This window comes from Schistocerca serialis, chromosome 9, assembly GCF_023864345.2.
Source record: "Schistocerca serialis cubense isolate TAMUIC-IGC-003099 chromosome 9, iqSchSeri2.2, whole genome shotgun sequence".
Taxonomy (NCBI): Eukaryota; Metazoa; Arthropoda; class Insecta; order Orthoptera; family Acrididae; genus Schistocerca; species Schistocerca serialis.
In genome coordinates, this window is record NC_064646.1 from 337,234,590 (window position 1) to 337,251,814 (window position 17,225).

Genomic DNA, 17,225 nt, shown 5'->3' on the forward strand with positions numbered 1-17,225 from the left:
AGATTATTTCCTCTTTTGATTTTTAACCACTGCAATGGCATTATTCAATATTATGATAATCAAATAAAAATACATAAATTCACACGAACAAAGATTCCAAGTGGAAAAAGAATGATTAGACATAAAATATGAGAGCAAATGAAACAGTTAATAGATTATTAAAATGATGTGACAAAGGAATACAAATAAAAAATACTTTTAAACCAATTAATTGAATAAAAATAATGAGCAAAGTCATTTCAATTAAGACTTAAAAATAAAAAATTTCAAAGTACCTGGCAAGATCTGAACACACAACCCAATTCATGTGAGGACTGTACCTTAACCATTAAGCTAAACAACCCACCTGCAAAGCATTCTTATTTTATAGTTGTTGAGGGTCATGTGCAATTCCATATCTCTCTCTCTCTCTCTCTCTCTCTCTCTCTCTCTCTCTCTCTCTCTCTCTCTCTCACACACACACACACACACACACACACACACGGCACCCTATTTTAATCTATACCAGCCGAATTTCTGCAAATGGTAACCCCTATTTTTTTAATTCCATATTTGTATTCGCAGAGGGAGGGGTGGGGGGGGGTGGGGGGGGACGCATTGTTCGTAGAGAACATTTTTTAGTAAAAGCCAATGGTTTGTCACCAGCGGACACTTCATCGTGACTTTCCCAGGTTACCAGTATCTTGAGAGAAAGCGAGATCAGGAAAAATTTTCAATGAAAATCTTGTACTGTTTCTGAACTCTGTCCACTGGTGTAATTTTCATGAACTTGAAATGGCCTTGAAATTTTTCAGTAGGGATTAAACTGAAAGCAAATACTGTCAGCATTAGTGACATCCAATGTGCACCACTTGGAGGGTGCCGAATCAGAGACCAGCACTGTCCTTGTGCCAGCACAATCAGAGAAGAGAAAGGTGGATCTTTGAGACTAACTAATAAGGGTCATCGTCGGGAAATTTGAAATCATGACTGGGGGTTCAGAGAAATCTTATCTTTGGAGATTCTGAAAATTTCTTGGCTGTGCTCACTTAGAATGATTCTTGACTGGACTTAGAAAAAATGTAGGTTAAGGGATTTGGAAAAATTCCACCTCGTCGAACTCTGACGAATTTTGCCTCGTGGGATTCAGAACAATCTCGTCTCGCGAGACTCTAATGAGTTCCTGTGAAGTGAAATTTTTCCACAACCATACAAGCAAAATTATTCTCAACATGAATGTTTGGAACCCATAAGAGAACAATTTATCCGAGTCACCTGTTCTCACAATTGACTTTCTCGGGCCCATCTTTCATTTCTGCCTTCTCTCCATATTTGTAAAGGGCAGGTTCCCATGGCATATTTCACTACTTTATTACATAGTTACGTCAATATCGAGATATGTAAAGGTGCCCTCTTGAAACATACACATCTGTTAGACACCTAAGTAATTTTCTGCAAGAGCGCACTTGAATACTGTATGTTTTGGCTTTATGTGGTGGCATAAAAAACAGTGAGCATATGTAAACAAACAGGTCATGTACACTGAAATAAGTCAGTTGTCCTGCAAACATGCTTACAGATGTTTTGTTGAAGGAAAAACCTAAGAAAACAAATAATAGTAAAAGTGATCAGTACAATTTATTTTTTGACTCTAATCTGTCCAAAATGGCTGATTACATGTCATTAGAAATATTGAGAATGATAAAAACTGTTGGCGAGTGTCGCGATAACTATACAGCCGTGGACAGATTGTATGCTGAAAGGCATCCTGATGCTCGTCATTACACAAAAGTTACAATTAGGTCTTTAAATTCTACCCTATTACTTACATATCACCCAAGCAATTGAGCCTGAGGATCCTGAGATACACCTGGCAATTTGTCGACAGGCCGATACGCAAATACATCGTGATCTCTTTTTCTTCGCATGTACTCTCTTTACGGACAAGGCAAACTTCGACAACATGAGGAGTTAATCTCCATAACACACACTACTGGGCGGAAGCAAATCCTCGCTGGCAACAAGATCACCAAACACAGAGATGGTGGTCAACCAATGTCTGGACGGGCTTAGCTGGAGATTATGTAACAGCTCCTGCTTTTTATGGCAAAACGTTGAAAGGCTTGCACTGTCTTCGTATTCTCTAGAATCTGGTGCTTCCATTACAAGAAAATATCCCCCTAGACATACGGGGATGTATGTGGTTTCAATATGATGGTGGCCCTACACATCAGGCCTTACCTGTCAGAAGGTGCCTTGATGCAACGTACACGCATCGATGGATTCATATCAATAGTGCAATTCATGAATTCCCGCCAACATTGCCATACTTAACACCACTGGACTTATGGGGAGCTGCGAAGCAGAAGGTGTACTCCCCCCCGATAATGCCAGAGGATATGAGAGAAAGGACTGTGGCAGCTTTCCAGGCAATCACCCATCAGACATTGAATGACGTTGAGACCAGTTTCCGACAGAGAGTGCAAATGTACATTAGGCAAGATGGACAGTTGATCAAGCAGCTGAGACCCTAAATTTCCAGTGAGAACCATGTTAATTAGCACTTTTCAGGGCTAACAATGTGCAAAGTCTGCTGGGCAACCTCCATGTGGTGCACGCTGGGTTCCGCTAATGCAGACAATATTTGCTTTCAGGTTAATCCCCACTGAAGAATTTCTAGGCCATTTCAAGTTCATGAAAATTTCACCAGTGGACAGAGTTCAGAAACTATATAAGATTTTCACTGAAAATTTTCCCGATTCGCCTTGTTCTCGAGATACTGGTAACCTGGGAAAGTTACAATGAAGTACCCCCAGGCAACAAACCATTGGTTTTTCAAAAAAAAATGTACCCTACAAACAATGCGTATTTTTTCACGAAGAATGCGAATATGGAATAAAAAATAGGTGTTGTCATTTGAAAAAATGAACTTGGCCTTGGTTTGACCTTGAGAACAGGGTTCAAGGACATTTTGAGGTAACCACCCCATGACCCTCCTTAAACTTTACAACTTTTACTCGAGATGAAAAAAGAGAAATGACATTTCTTTCATACTAACTTATATAATTAGTCTACATACTAACTTCTATAATTAGTCTAATGCACCACCTGCAAGTAAATTAGTACAAATTGAATACAAAATGCTTAAAATATATAGCTGAACCTAAAGAAGTGCCTAATTTAGAAACTATACACAGTTTTCTGTGAAAAAATTTCATTTATTCATATTCTGAGATTTGACAGGTTAATTTCCTAATACAGAATTGTCTTATTTCTTAACTCACTTGTTTGATCAGACTTCTTGTCATGTTCACCTACATCACTGCTTCCATGCTTTTCACCAGTTTCCAAGTCTTCAAAATCACCAAACATTTCATCATCACTTAACACATCATCCAGTTTTAAAAGTTCTTCAGCATCTTCCGACTGTTTCCACTTCCCAGTGACAAAGCAATCTCTTATAAGCTCCTGTACCTAGAAGACGGATTGAAATATTAAATATCCACACCTAAATGCATAAGAAGAACAATAAATAAAATCAGCAACTACATTCAATGTGCAAATTAATGTGTGTCTAAGTAAATTTGGAATATTTTGCTTCGACAACAATAACAAACTAAACCTCACAGTGAATATTAAGAAATGGAAAGTAGTGCTTCTCCTTTACACAGCTACACTATGTGATCAAAACTATCCAGACATCTGGCTGAAAATGACTTACAAATTCGTGGCACCCTCCATCGGTAATGCTGGAATTCAATAGGATGTTGCCCCATCCTTAGCCTTGGTGAAGCTTCCACTCTCGCAGGCATACATTCAATCAGGTGCTGGAGGTTTCTTAGGGAATGGCAGCCCCTTCTTCACAGAGTGCTGCACTGAGGAGAGGTATCAATGTTGGTCAGTGAGGCCTAGCACGAAGTCGGCGTTCCAAAACATCCCACAGGTGCTCTATAGGATTCAGGTCAGGACTCCGTGCAGGCCAGTCTATTACAGGGATGTTATTGTTGTGTAACTACTCCACCACAGGCCGTGCATTATGACCAGGTGCTCGATCTTGTTGAAAGATGCAATCGTCAACCCTGCATTGCTCTTCAACAGTGGGAAGCAAGAAGGTGCTTAAAACATCAATGTAGGCCTGTTTGTGATAGTGCCATGCAAAACAACAAGGGGTGCAAGCCCCCTCCATGAGAAACACAACCACACCATAACATCACCGCCTCCGAATTTTGCAGTTTGCACTACACATGCTGGCACATGACGTTCACTGGGCATTCACCACACCCACACCCTGCCATCGGATCACCACATCATGTACCATGATTCATTACTCTACACAACATTTTTTCCACTGTTCAATCGACCAATGTTTAGGCTCCTTAAACAAAGCAAGGCATCATTTAGCATTTACTGGCATGATGTGTGGCTTATGAGCAGCCGTTCAACCATGATATCCAAGTTTTCTCAGCTCCCATCTAACTTTCATAGTAACTGTAATGGATCCTGTTGCAGTTTGGAATTTCTGCGTAATGGTCTGGATAGATGTCTGCCTATTACACATTATGACCTTCTTCAACTGTCGGCGGTCTCCGTCAATCAACAGACGAGGTCGGCCTGTAAGCTTTTGTGCTGTACATGTCCCTACACATTTCCAAACGTATGTTTTTGGTGGTGTCCGGATACTTTTGATCACACAGTGTAAGTAAACAAAGGCAGAAAAAACATGCTAAAATGCAGCAGATATTACAAAGAAAAGATAAAATTGCCAGAATTATTCAGGTATGAGTTGGGGAAAAAGAATCTTTCTTTCTTCTGAAGAAAAAGCCCTGTCTTCAGAAATTTAGGACTCACTGCTATTTTTCACACATTGCTATTTCCTCACTATTCTACATGAAATCTTGTATCATGAAAAAATTGCTTCTTATTGAAACTGAAATGATTTGGCCAACATTCCCTACAACTAAAAGTTTTCCCCCTCCTCCTCTTTCATACTGTAATTCTATGCTACAGCGTGACTTATTTTTGTTGACTAATGTACCTCCGACTGAGACCAGTCATGCAGTTGTGTGATGGGGAACCTGGCACAGTCCTCAGCATCACAGAGTTCTTTAGCTTCCTGCTGCTGCTGTTGTCGCTGCCTCACAACTCTGAACAAGCCTCCAACCTCCTCCACACCTTCCTCAGCATTTGTTTCCATATTCTGCTCATTTTCCTTGTTGTAATTCCCTAAAATGTAAGACGACAATGTAAATGACTCAGAGACTTACATTTATTATATGGCACAACAGGCAAATATCTAGCTGCTATGGAAGTGGAGGGGATATAGACAAGATAGAACTTTATAGTTTTCCAAATGAATAACTGGCAGCCCTATTTTATCAACTCAAATAATTAATGATTCACAAGTTCCCGTGAATGCCCTCACAATGCCTAATTTCTTGCACTTATAGCACACCCCTTTTTCTTAAAAATAGGTCTATAATGGTATATTTTATGCGCTGTATTTATGTTTTTTTAACAATTCCTTGATTCTAACACCAACTCACCTGTAGCTGTCCACTTTTAATAAAACCATTAATCACACTCATATTTACGTACTGCTGTTCTAGTAACACAAAAACACTCCATCGTAAAATGCAGTTCACACATTTATTTTCTCTTTGGATTTATAGGATTTCCTAATCTCAGTTTTAATACAAAAGAATTTTCTGAGTTTACTGGTACCTATTTATAAAACCATAATTTTAAACATATGGTCTTTTTTAACAAAAGTGATTGAAATATCCTTTTTTACTGAAACTGTCCAAATTGCTATAATGATTAATGGAAAATCTCATATAAAGATGTGAAACAGATACTAACAAAGAGATAGAGGGGCTGGCCAGTGCTTACCTCAGCTCAGTACAGCCGATAGATACACAAAAAACAGAACCGAAAATTTACGTTCCTATCTTTCGGAACAAATGTTCCTTTATCAGGGAGGAGAGAGGGGAAAGAAAGGGAAGAAGGGAAAGTAGATTCAGTTACTCACAACCCAGGTTATGAAGCAACAGGGAAAGGAAAACAGGGAGGGTAGCAAGGATGGAGGCATGGTTTTGTATAATGTATGTTGTCACACTTGGTTTATTTAATATATGCAAATATTGGTCAGTTATGAAATGAACAACTGTTATCAATATAATGATAAGAAGTGTGCACTTGCAATTAAGGTATACACTGAAAATTCTCCTAATTGTTCTGCCTACACTTCTTGTATAAACAATACTGTTTCACAAGTCACAATAAAAGCTAGTAAAATTTATGCACAATCAGTGCTAATCTGCAATATTCTGACAATATTCTCTTCATTCTCATGACTGATACCTCATCTGAAAGTGAACAATTTGGTTTCACAGGCTTAATTTTCAGTACCAGAATACCTGTGTCAGAAAAATATTATTATTAGCAGTAGCATTATGTTTCAGTTTTAGAAGATTAATTTTCACTATTCTGACAAATATTTCACAGTTAAGCACATCATTAAATACTGAAATTTATTACATTACACAACAGCTAGGATTGAAGAAATGTGTTTGGTTAATGTTATGAAAAGGATAGACTGCCAGAGATGTTGAGTCACAGACAGGCACAACAAAAAGACTACTAAACATACAACCTTTTGGGCATAAGGCCTCCTCCTGAAATAGGCAATACACACTCATTCACACAAACACATCCCTCACACACAACCACTGTCTCTGGCTTCTGAGAAGATGGCCTTCTGCCCAAAAGGTTACGTGTTTAGTAGTCTTTTTGCTGTGAGTGTCTGCGACTCAACATCTCCGCTACATGGTGAGTAGCAATCTATCCTTTTTATAATATATTAAACAATGGAAAATCCAGGATGGAATGTAACAAAACCAGAGAAGGAAAATCGCTACTCACCTTATAGCGGAGATGCTGAGTCACAATAGGCGCAACAAAAAGATTGAAACAGTTAAATTTTTTGGCCATTAAGGCCTCTGTCAGCAGTAGACACACATACAATCATGCGCGCGCGCGCACACACACACACACACACACACACACACACACACACACACACACACACACACACACACGTGCGCGCGTGCAAACGCAACTTGCACACACGTCTGCAGTCTCAGGGAGCTGAAATCACACTGCGAGCAGCAGCACCAGTGCATGATGGGAGTGGCAATTGGGTGGGGGTAAGGAGGAGGCTGGGGCGGGAACAGTTAGGGATAGTATGGTGGGAGTGGCGTACAGTGAAGTGCTGCAGCTTAGATGGAGGGCAGGAGAGAAGGTGCGGAGGGGGGATGGGGTAGGTAGCGGAAAGGAGAGAAATAAAAATAAATTCAAAGACTGGGTGAGGCGGTGAAATGACAGCTGTGTAGTGCTGGAATGGGAACAGAGGGGTGGGGGGTTGGATGGGTGAGGACAGCGACTAACGAAGGTTGAGGCCAGGAGGGTTATGGGAACAGGATGTATTGCAGGGAAATTTCCCACCTGCGCAATTCAGAAAAGCTGGTGTTGGTGGGAAGGACCCGTATGGTACAGGCTGTGAAGCAGTCATTGAGATGAGGGATATCATGTTTGGCAGCGTGTTCAGCAACAGGGTGGTCCACTTGTTTTTTGACCACAGTTAGTCGGTGGCCATTCATGTGGACAGACAGCTTATTGATTGTCATGCCTACATAGAATGCAGCACAGTGGTTGCAGCTTAGCTTGTAAATCACATGACTGGTTTCACAGGTAGCCCTGCCTTTGATGGGATAGGCAATGTTAGTGACTGGACTGGAGTAGGTGGTGGTAGGAGGATGTATGGGACAGGTCTTGCATCTAGGTCTCTTACAGGGGTATGAGCCATGAGGTAAGGGATTGGGAGCAGGGGTTGTGTAAGGGTGGACGAGTATATTGTGTAGGTTCGGTGGACGGCAGAATACCACGGTAGGAGGGGTGGGAAGGATAGTGGGCAGGACATTTCTCATTTCAGGGCACGACGAGAGGTAATCGAAACCCTGGCAGAGAATGTAATGCAGTTGCTCCAGTCAATATCATATAGTCATCATTCCATCCTGAATTTTCCTTTGCCTGAATGTTTTTGGTCAAGGACACAGAGAGCTTCACGTGAATGAGCAAAGTTGTAAACAAGGGCTATTACTACAAAAGCTTACAAACATATTTTAGTATTAATTCTTAAAAGACAGTGTGGATAGGCAAGTAACTGCAACAAAGGATACAAATGGCACTAAGAATTATACTGCTAATGCATCTGTTGTTTATCTAGTTTCATACCATAAACGAGCTTCCAAAGACTCCGAGTATTAGCCTGTCTTTCCAGAAAGGCATCTGCAGCCTTCTGAACAAGGTTCTCTTTCCAGCGTGCGGCTGACAGCTCGGCAGTACTTTCCCCAGCTTCTTCATCAGACCCACTATCATTATCACTGTTCTCCTCTGTACTCTGTCCATCAGATGTAACACCTGAATCTTTCTTTGAATCACTGCATTCATCCTCTGAATCTGATAAATCTGAACTATCATACTCTGAAACAGAACTTTCCACATCTTCATCCCAGGCTTTCTTTTTCTGGGATTTTTCTAATTTTAACAGTGCCTCAGATATTCTACTTTTAATTTCCTTATCTTTTACTGTACTTGTTTCATGATAGCTGCAATGAAGAAAATGATACAAACATATAAAGTAAATTAAAAGATTGTACATAAATATATTACAAAACCAAATAAATCCATAGTGTATATTGCATACCTCACATCATTATTTTTTGTCCTTTCAAGCCTTGTGTTAAAACCTTCCTTTGTGTCATCAATCACTGTATTATTTTCAATATCACTCTCTTCAGTGTCACTATCTGACGTGGAGTCACCCATGGTTGCCAATAACTTCTTCTTCACTCTAGCCACCGAGTTTGAGCTCAAGTCCAAATTATTACAACCAGCCTCTACAACAGTTTTACCACACTTGTGTCTGTCTTCTATCCTCAGTTTCTTCTTGGGTATACTCTTACCAGTTACCTTTCTACGTTTTTTCTTTTGATTAATTACTAGTTCATCATAATCATCATCAGATGACATTCTGTTACGACTATCTACATCACTGTCACCATCAATAGCACGTTCCTCCTCCTCCTCCTCTTCTTCTTCTTCTTCTTCATCTTCTTCCTCCTCTTCCTCTTTTTCTTCTTCTTCATCAACATTAACACCATTGGTGACACACTTGCCTGAAGTGTCATCTTTGCCGTTGTTCTTATTTCCTTTTGATTTTCTGAAGATAATAGTTACAAGGAAAAATAAGTAAAATTAATGAAATTTTTTAATAGAAGGTATATTTCTTAAGATGTGATTTAAAACAGACATAAACTGAACAAATTAATATTATAAACACAAGAAATATCTTACAACACAACACATAACAGAAAACTAAGAAAAATGAGCATGGTTGGCAGACAGATTGTTATCTCCTCTATCTTTGTCCAGTGTCTGTACTGTTACCATCTGCCTAACAGCTGCAGTTCTTCCCTTTTATTTTTGCAGTTTCCTACATGCTCTCCTTCATAAAGAAAGAACTGTTCCAAAAATTGGAAAAAAGAAAGAAAATTTGAGTTCAATGCCAATCGACAACATCGTCTTTAGAGATGGAGCACAACTTTGGGTTACAAGAGGATGGGATACGGGGTCAGATGTATCCTTTAGCTTCCTGGCATATGCCTGGAACAATTTAAGGAAATTACTGAAAACCAAAATCTGGACGGCCGGTTAGGAATTTTAACTGTCATCCTCCCGAAAGCAAGTCCCATGTGCTAACCACTGTGCCAGCTCACTCGGTCCAAAAATTGGAGATTCAAAGTCTGCTTTTATCTGTGTCAGTATTATAACAACATTAGGCACCCAAAATAAACACATCAAAAAAAGTTTTGCATCAGCCCGGTTCCCAGAACTTGGGAAGACAGACATTGAGTGTGGATATTGCATCACAGACACAGTCCCTTTGACTATTCAGAGCTGTCACTAAACCTGTCCAAAGACATAAACAACAATGCATGAGCAGCACCTATTAGACTGAGGGGGGTCTAACAGCCAATCAGTTCCAGTCATTCCACCAGAAAGGAGGTACATGTCTAGTGTTGTCTGTAGTCCAACCAGTCCTAGACAGTCAATACTGCAGTTTGATTATGTCCACATAGTTACTTTGTGCCAGCAAGGGCTCTCAACAAGGGAAGTGTCCAGGTGTCTTGGAGGGAACCAAAGCAATGTTGTTCGGACATGGAGGAGATACAGAGAGACAGGAACTGTCGATGACATACCTCGCTCAGGCCACTCAAGGGGCCAATACTGCAGTGGATGACCGCTACCTATGGATTATGGCTCGGAGGAACCCTGATAGCAATGCCATCATGTTGAATAATGCTTTTTGTGCAGCCACAGGACATCATGTTACGACTAAAACTGTGCTCAATAGGCTGCATGATGTGCAACTTCACTCCCAACGTCCATGGCAAGGTCCATCTTTGCAACCATGACACCATGCAGAACAGTACAGATGGGCCCCAACAACATGCCAAATGGACCATTTGGGATTGACATCACGCTCTCTTCAGCTATGAGTGTCGCATATGCCTTCAACCGGACAACTGTCAGAGACATATTTGGAGGCAATCTGGTCAGGCTGAATGCCTTAGACATACAGTCCAGTGAGTGCAGCAAGGTGGAGGTTCCCTTCTGTTTTGGGGTGGCATTATGTGGGGCCGACATACGCCGCTGGTGGTCATGGAAGAACAGTACAGATGGGCCCCAACAACATGCCAAATGGACCATTTGGGATTGGCATCACGCTCTCTTCAGCTATGAGTGTTGCATATGCCTTCAACCGGACAACTGTCAGAGACACATTTGGAGGCAATCTGGTCAGGCTGAATGCCTTAGACACACAGTCCAGTGAGTGCAGCAAGGTGGAGGTTCCCTTCTGTTTTGGAGTGGCATTATGTGGGGCCGAAATACGCCGCTAGTGGTCATGGAAGGCGCCGTAACAGCTGTACGATACGTAATGCAATCCTCTGACCAATAGTGTAACCAAATAAGCAGCATGCTGGCGAGGCATTCGTCTTCCTGGACGACAATTCACGCCACCATTGTGCACATCTTATGAATGACTTCCTTCAGGATAACGACATTGCTCGACTAGAGTGGCCAGCATGTTCTCCAGACGTGAACCCTATTGAACATGACTGGGATAGATTGAAAAGGGCTGTTTATGGACAACGTGACCCTCCAACCACTCTGAGGGATCTACACCAAATTGCCATTGAAGAGTCGGGCAATCTGGACCAACAGTGCCTTGATGAACTTGTGGATAGTATGCCATGATGAATACAAGCATGCATCACAAATAGAGGCATGCAAGAGGACGTGTTGCTGGGTATTAGAGGTACCGGTGTACAGCAATGTGGACCACCACCTCTGAAGGTCTCGCTGTATGGTGGTACAACATGCAATGTGCGGTTTTCATGAACAATAAAAAGGGCGGAAATGATGTTTATGTTGGTCTCTATTCCAATTTTCTGTACAGGTTCCAGAACTCTTGGAACCGAGGTGATGCAAAACGTTTTTTTACGTTGTAGTATTAATAACTGATGTAAATAAAAGGTGACTAAGGGAAAATGTTTTTCAGTCACTTCTGGCTGGGATTAAATATCATTTTAACTTCCCATGTGCTCTTGTGTCCTCTGACAGTGAATTGCAAAGCCACCTTCAGTTAAGTGGTTGCGTATCAAATATAAATTACTTTCATAACATTTTGTTCTTGCAAGAAGAATACACCTACATGCAATTACTCACTGTGCTATAAGATAATTATGATATTCTCATTTTTATGGAACTGTCATCTATAGTACATGTGAAGTGGTTTCATTGCTAAATGGAAAAACAGCGAATTCTGCAAAAAATCTTGTTTATTAGTAAAAAGCTGACATTTGGCACAAAAATTACAATTGTGGCTGCTGTATTGTGTAGCTGTGTTAGAAATTCATTCATCAATTAAATGTACATTAGCTGGCATTAATGACACTTCACAGAACTCAACTTCTGACCAAGCACACACAGAAGTAAATTTCCCAGTTTAATTTTAAAGCTATGGGAAGAGAAGCATATGCAAATAACATAAAGTAGTGTTGAACACAACCAACAAAGGCACCTGTGTGTAACAGAACATACTGAATGATATTTTCACTCTGCAGCGGAGTGTGCGCTGATATGAAACTTCCTGGCAGATTAAAACTGTGTGCCGAACCGAGACTCGAACTCGGGACCTTTGCCTTTTGCGGGCAAGTGCTCTACCAACTGAGCTACCCAAGCACGACTCATGCCCCATCCTCACAGCTTTACTTCTGCCAGTACCTCATCTCCTACCTTCCAAACTTAACAGAAGCTCTCCTGTGAAACTTGCAGAACTAGCACTCCTGAAAGAAAGGATATTGCGGAGTTGGTAGAGCACTTGCCCGCGAAAGGCAAAGGTCCCGTCTCGGTCCGGCACACAGTTTTAATCTGCCAGGAAGTTTCATATCAGTGCACAGTCCGCTGCAGAGTGAAAATATCATTCTGGAAACATCCCCCCAGGCTGTGGATAAGCCATGTCTCCGCAATATCCTTTCTTGAGGAGTGCTAGTTCTGCAAGTTTTGCAGGAGAGCTTCTGTTAAGTTTGGAAGGTAGGAGACAAGGTACTGGTAGAAATAAAGCTGTGAGGACGGGGTGTGGGTAGCTCAGTTGGTAGAACACTTGCCCGTGAAAGGCAAAGGTCCCGAATTCAAATCTCGGTCTGGCACACAATTTTAATCTACCAGGAAGTTTCAGAACATACTGTTCAGGAAGAGTCCAAAATCCAAAACAATCCTAGAGAACTAGAAAGCTGTAAAGAGACCTTCATATTGCTGCTACCGGTACACTAGGTGCTGCTGTCTTTTCATGATACATTCTGTTAAAATATAACATACTAAAATTTGTCCAATGCACACAATGTGCACTGGTGCATTCTTTTGCTAAAGTTGCAACACATGGTACCTCTAATATTATTTTGTCCAGTGTCAGTGACTACATGACTAGGAGAAGGAATACAACTTGCCACGCTGTAGCTTCACTGATCACAGAACATTACCCAGCAACAATGGCAGTTCTTTCTTGTACTGACAAATGAAGCTTTAGCTCCACTTTAACAAAACAGTATACAGGAGGACAACATATTATACCACAGTCTATCCCACAAACACTTTCCTAATGACACCTTCCTAGTATCAAAGTTTGCTAACACACGCTCATGCAGTGATGCTCGACTCAAGAGTATTCAGTTCAAATGCTGGTGATGGAAGAAATTTTCACCATCACTATTTAGCTGGCAAGGGGAGGAGGGATGATCCCATCACACTCCTGATAATTAGACTTTGCACTATTTCAACAACAACACAAACATAACACAACATAGTAAGCATACTCATTAGAGTCACCCAAACTTACACTACAAAGGAAAAAGGCCATTGTGGTTAAAGGAAGAAAATACTTTCTGATCATGCAGCTGGCTTACCACACGGGATTTCCCAATGGACAATGTAATGCAGCTTTGTTCTTTATTTCCCTTAACCATTTTGTAATTAAGCTTATAACATTAGTTTTACATGTGCCCTGGCAGTCAGCAGAAAGACATCTCTTATCCCTGACTACAAAGATAAAGAATGTTATGTACTGTATGGTTTGCATCTCCTTCTGTGCTGGGTACATAGGTTGAATAGCTCGAAGAGTACTCAAGGAATTGGAACATCAGTATCTGATTTGCTTCAGTGAGCTTAGTATACAATTTTGGATAACTTATTGTGAATTCATTAAAATTTAAAGCCTGTGCTTCCTGTCCACTTCTTAAATCATTTTATTATCAACTACAAGCAATAAGTAGGGGAAAACCTGAAATGACATGGCAAGAAGTCCGAGAATGTTTTACACATTAGTGCATGAAGACATAAAGGTAGCCACGGAAGTCTGATCTGCAGAACTGTCCAAGGATTGCCTTTTGCTGGCAAGTGCTCTACCAACTGAGCTACCCAAGCACAACTCACGCCCCATCCTCACAGCTTTACTTCTGCCAGTACTTCGTGTCCTACCTTCCAAACTTAACAGAACAAGATGAATCCTGACAAATGCCTTTCATGCTGTCTCCTCTAGCAGGACTGACTGGATATAACTAAGTAGTTTTTTTGGATTCTAGGAATCTTGTCAGACAATAATAGGTAGGTCTTATACAGCAAGTGAAGACACCAGTATGACGACTTCTGAGAAATGTACAGTCCATCAGTCACTTTTACATAAAGACATGTAACAGAATTTCCTTTTTTTTATGTCATAAAGCTATTCTGGTTTGGGTGTTGTAGATGCAATCTCTTGGGTCTTCAACAGTACAGAAGGCAAAACCAATATGGAGATGGAAGTGTTGTTCTCCTTGGTGATAACTGACTGGAAATGCTGACTTCTTCCCTCTATAAATTCTCGCTGGTGAAGCAGCACTGAATCCTCACTTTCAGTGACATGATTTAAGAGAAATGTGTTTATGCTCATAGAGGTGTTGCATGTTGTTTGTAGAAATTTGGTGACCTGGTAAATATGCTTATGATGTAATTAATTCAATGTTGGACACTTTACAGTGTTAAAACAACCTGCTAATTGGTTGAACAACATGCGCCTGCTCTGCTGAGATCACATCTCTGTGGCTTGGTTACGGAAACTGTTGTGTCTGATTGGATTCAGATAGAGAAGTGGGTCCTGGAGTGCAAATATCAATCACTTGCCACTGAGCAGAGTTTGTGAGGAAGGGGAACTCAGTGGAAGGTGAATACGCCCATTCTCTTACTGGGAACGCACGACTCCTTTCATAATACTGTGCTCATCAAACCATGGGGCAGACAGACATCAACATTACAGCACACAGTTTGCACTAAAAATCTTCTATACAAGTGGGAGTGGCTGTGACATAAGAACAGGGAAAATCTATGTGTTACCAGCTTAATGAGGATGGCAAATAAATATTGCACAGTGTTATGCTGAACACAATATGAACTTCTACTACAACTGCTTGAATATTTGTCATGAACAGGACAGGAGTGCGGTTGTACTCATTGTTTGATTTGCGTTCTGCCAGTCCCACTGAGATCATCGTTACTGTGAATGCTGTGTCATTATGGCACAGGTGAGCGAGAAAATTCCTGACTCGTGTAGGTAGAAGCATGAGGATTTCCTTGGCACATGGAATTTCATTTCCTCCCACACAACGCTAGCTAAGTTACATCTTAAAGGAAACAGATAACTGGAGTCAGCGTTGGCAGTAGCTACACCGCTCACTGAACACTGCATGACATTTAAAGAGAAAGAACTGCTGTGATATATCAGCACTGTCTCTGCGGTCACTCCATATGTAATTGTACAAATGTCGACCATCTTTTACCCCTTTCCTGTGTACCCTATCACACTGATAAGAGTTCAGAACATGAACGATGGGAGGTCGAGGTCAGCTGAACAGCAGAAAACTGAAGTATACCGTGTGATTTATAGCCACTGCCAAACTAGTCAACTTTCTTGTCTTCGTTACATGCGGATTGTGCTGTAATATTAACACTTACTGTTTCTTTCAATTATAGAATCCAGGACTGAGTGACTACATTTCCCTCACAGTGTTCATGAATGACAGAAAGCAGTTATGTCAAGAGTTGTACAAACAAGCAAGGCTAGTGTGTCATGTGTGAGAACTTTAAAAGACAATCTTGTGCCAAACCCCAGTTGGCCCACGGCACTTGTCGAACCATTGTCAAATGGAGGGAGCAGGCGGTAGAATCCTGTGGGTTCTGTTTAAAGACTGTTCGCAGAAAATGCAGTGAAGCTAAAGTGTCTGTTCAAGTCTATTGCACAGCTGTTTTCGAGTAACCAGATAATCAAATATATGCACAAAAAAAAAATTTAAAAAATATAAAAAAAAGAAAGAAAGTATTGGGTGACCTACAGAATTTTGCAAACAGTATTTTGTGAAAGTACTCAGCAATTATACAATTCAGGACTGAGAGCAAACAGACTATGTTAAGGTTAGTGAATGATATATGTTTCAGATATTAGAAAATGGACAATGGTAAGAAACTACTTATAGAATGTAATGATTCCATATTTTACAGACTATAAGACTCATTTTTTTCTTCGAAAAATTGCCTCCAAAATTCAGGTGCTCCTTATACTCTAAATTAATATAAAAATATCCAGTGCTTCATTCCAAATTCCTGCCAGTCTTAAAAATGGCAGTATATCCAATGCCGCACAAAACCTACCTCTATCTGGCAACACTGGATTCAAGTGGCACCAGCTGTGCACCAAAGTAACAAAAATGAGTTTTAGGGAATCAAAAGCTTATTAACACAATCTCCCTCCCACCCCGCCATTGAGGAAATGTGCACATAGAGGACTGAATGTAAAGTGGCTAAAACTAGAAGATGATGTACTGAAATGGATTCCAGAACACCATCACAATGGCACTGGCATTCATACAAAAATGATTCAAATACACACTCATAATCTAGCCTTACAGTAGAACTTAACAGATGTTAAGGGTGGAGTTGGCTGGTGCTACAGGTTCATAAAGCGCCATGAATTTAGCACGCAATACAAAACCAAAATAGCTCAAAAATGCCACAAGAGTATGACAAGAAAATATTATCTTTCAATCACTTTATTATTCAATATCGAAAGAAAACCAGTGTGGAACTAAGCCAAATAGGAAATATGGACGACATCTGATGTGCCAAGTAACAGAACTGTTGCCATGAAAGGTGCTGAAACTGTAACTATAAAAACAAGTGGACATGAAAAAATGCACTACACTGTTGTCCTTTCATGTTTCGTTGACAGTGCTCAACTTAGTCCAATGATCATTTTCAAGCACAAAACAATATCAAAACTTTCTGAAATACCACCAGGTGGTGATATTCACAAACATGACAAGGGTTGGACGGACGAGGCCGATATGAAGTTATAGATTAACAGAGTGTGGGAGAGAAGGAAAGGAGCTTTATTGAAGAAGATTTCTCTTCTTGTGCTAGATCAGTTCGGTAATGATTTGAAAAATTCTGTGAAAGAGAAACTAAGACAGGGAAATGCAAACCTTGCTATTATTCCAGGTTGACTAAATCAGGATTACAACCTATTGATGTCTCAATAA

The 17,225-nt window shown here is 40.5% G+C and overlaps 1 protein-coding gene across 2 annotated transcripts in view; it reads right to left on the reverse strand.

The window, feature by feature from the left end:
* LOC126418861 (ribosome biogenesis protein BMS1 homolog) overlaps window positions 1-17,225 on the reverse strand; it is a 109,385-nt gene that overhangs the window by 27,127 nt on the left and 65,033 nt on the right. For both annotated transcript variants that reach the window (XM_050085853.1, XM_050085854.1), the window contains exons 9-12: window positions 8,744-9,259; window positions 8,272-8,645; window positions 5,015-5,202; window positions 3,264-3,453 (exon numbers count right to left, since the gene is read on the reverse strand). In XM_050085853.1, coding sequence (XP_049941810.1) covers window positions 3,264-3,453; window positions 5,015-5,202; window positions 8,272-8,645; window positions 8,744-9,259 — 1,268 coding nt within the window. The remainder of the gene's footprint in view (window positions 1-3,263; window positions 3,454-5,014; window positions 5,203-8,271; window positions 8,646-8,743; window positions 9,260-17,225) is intronic.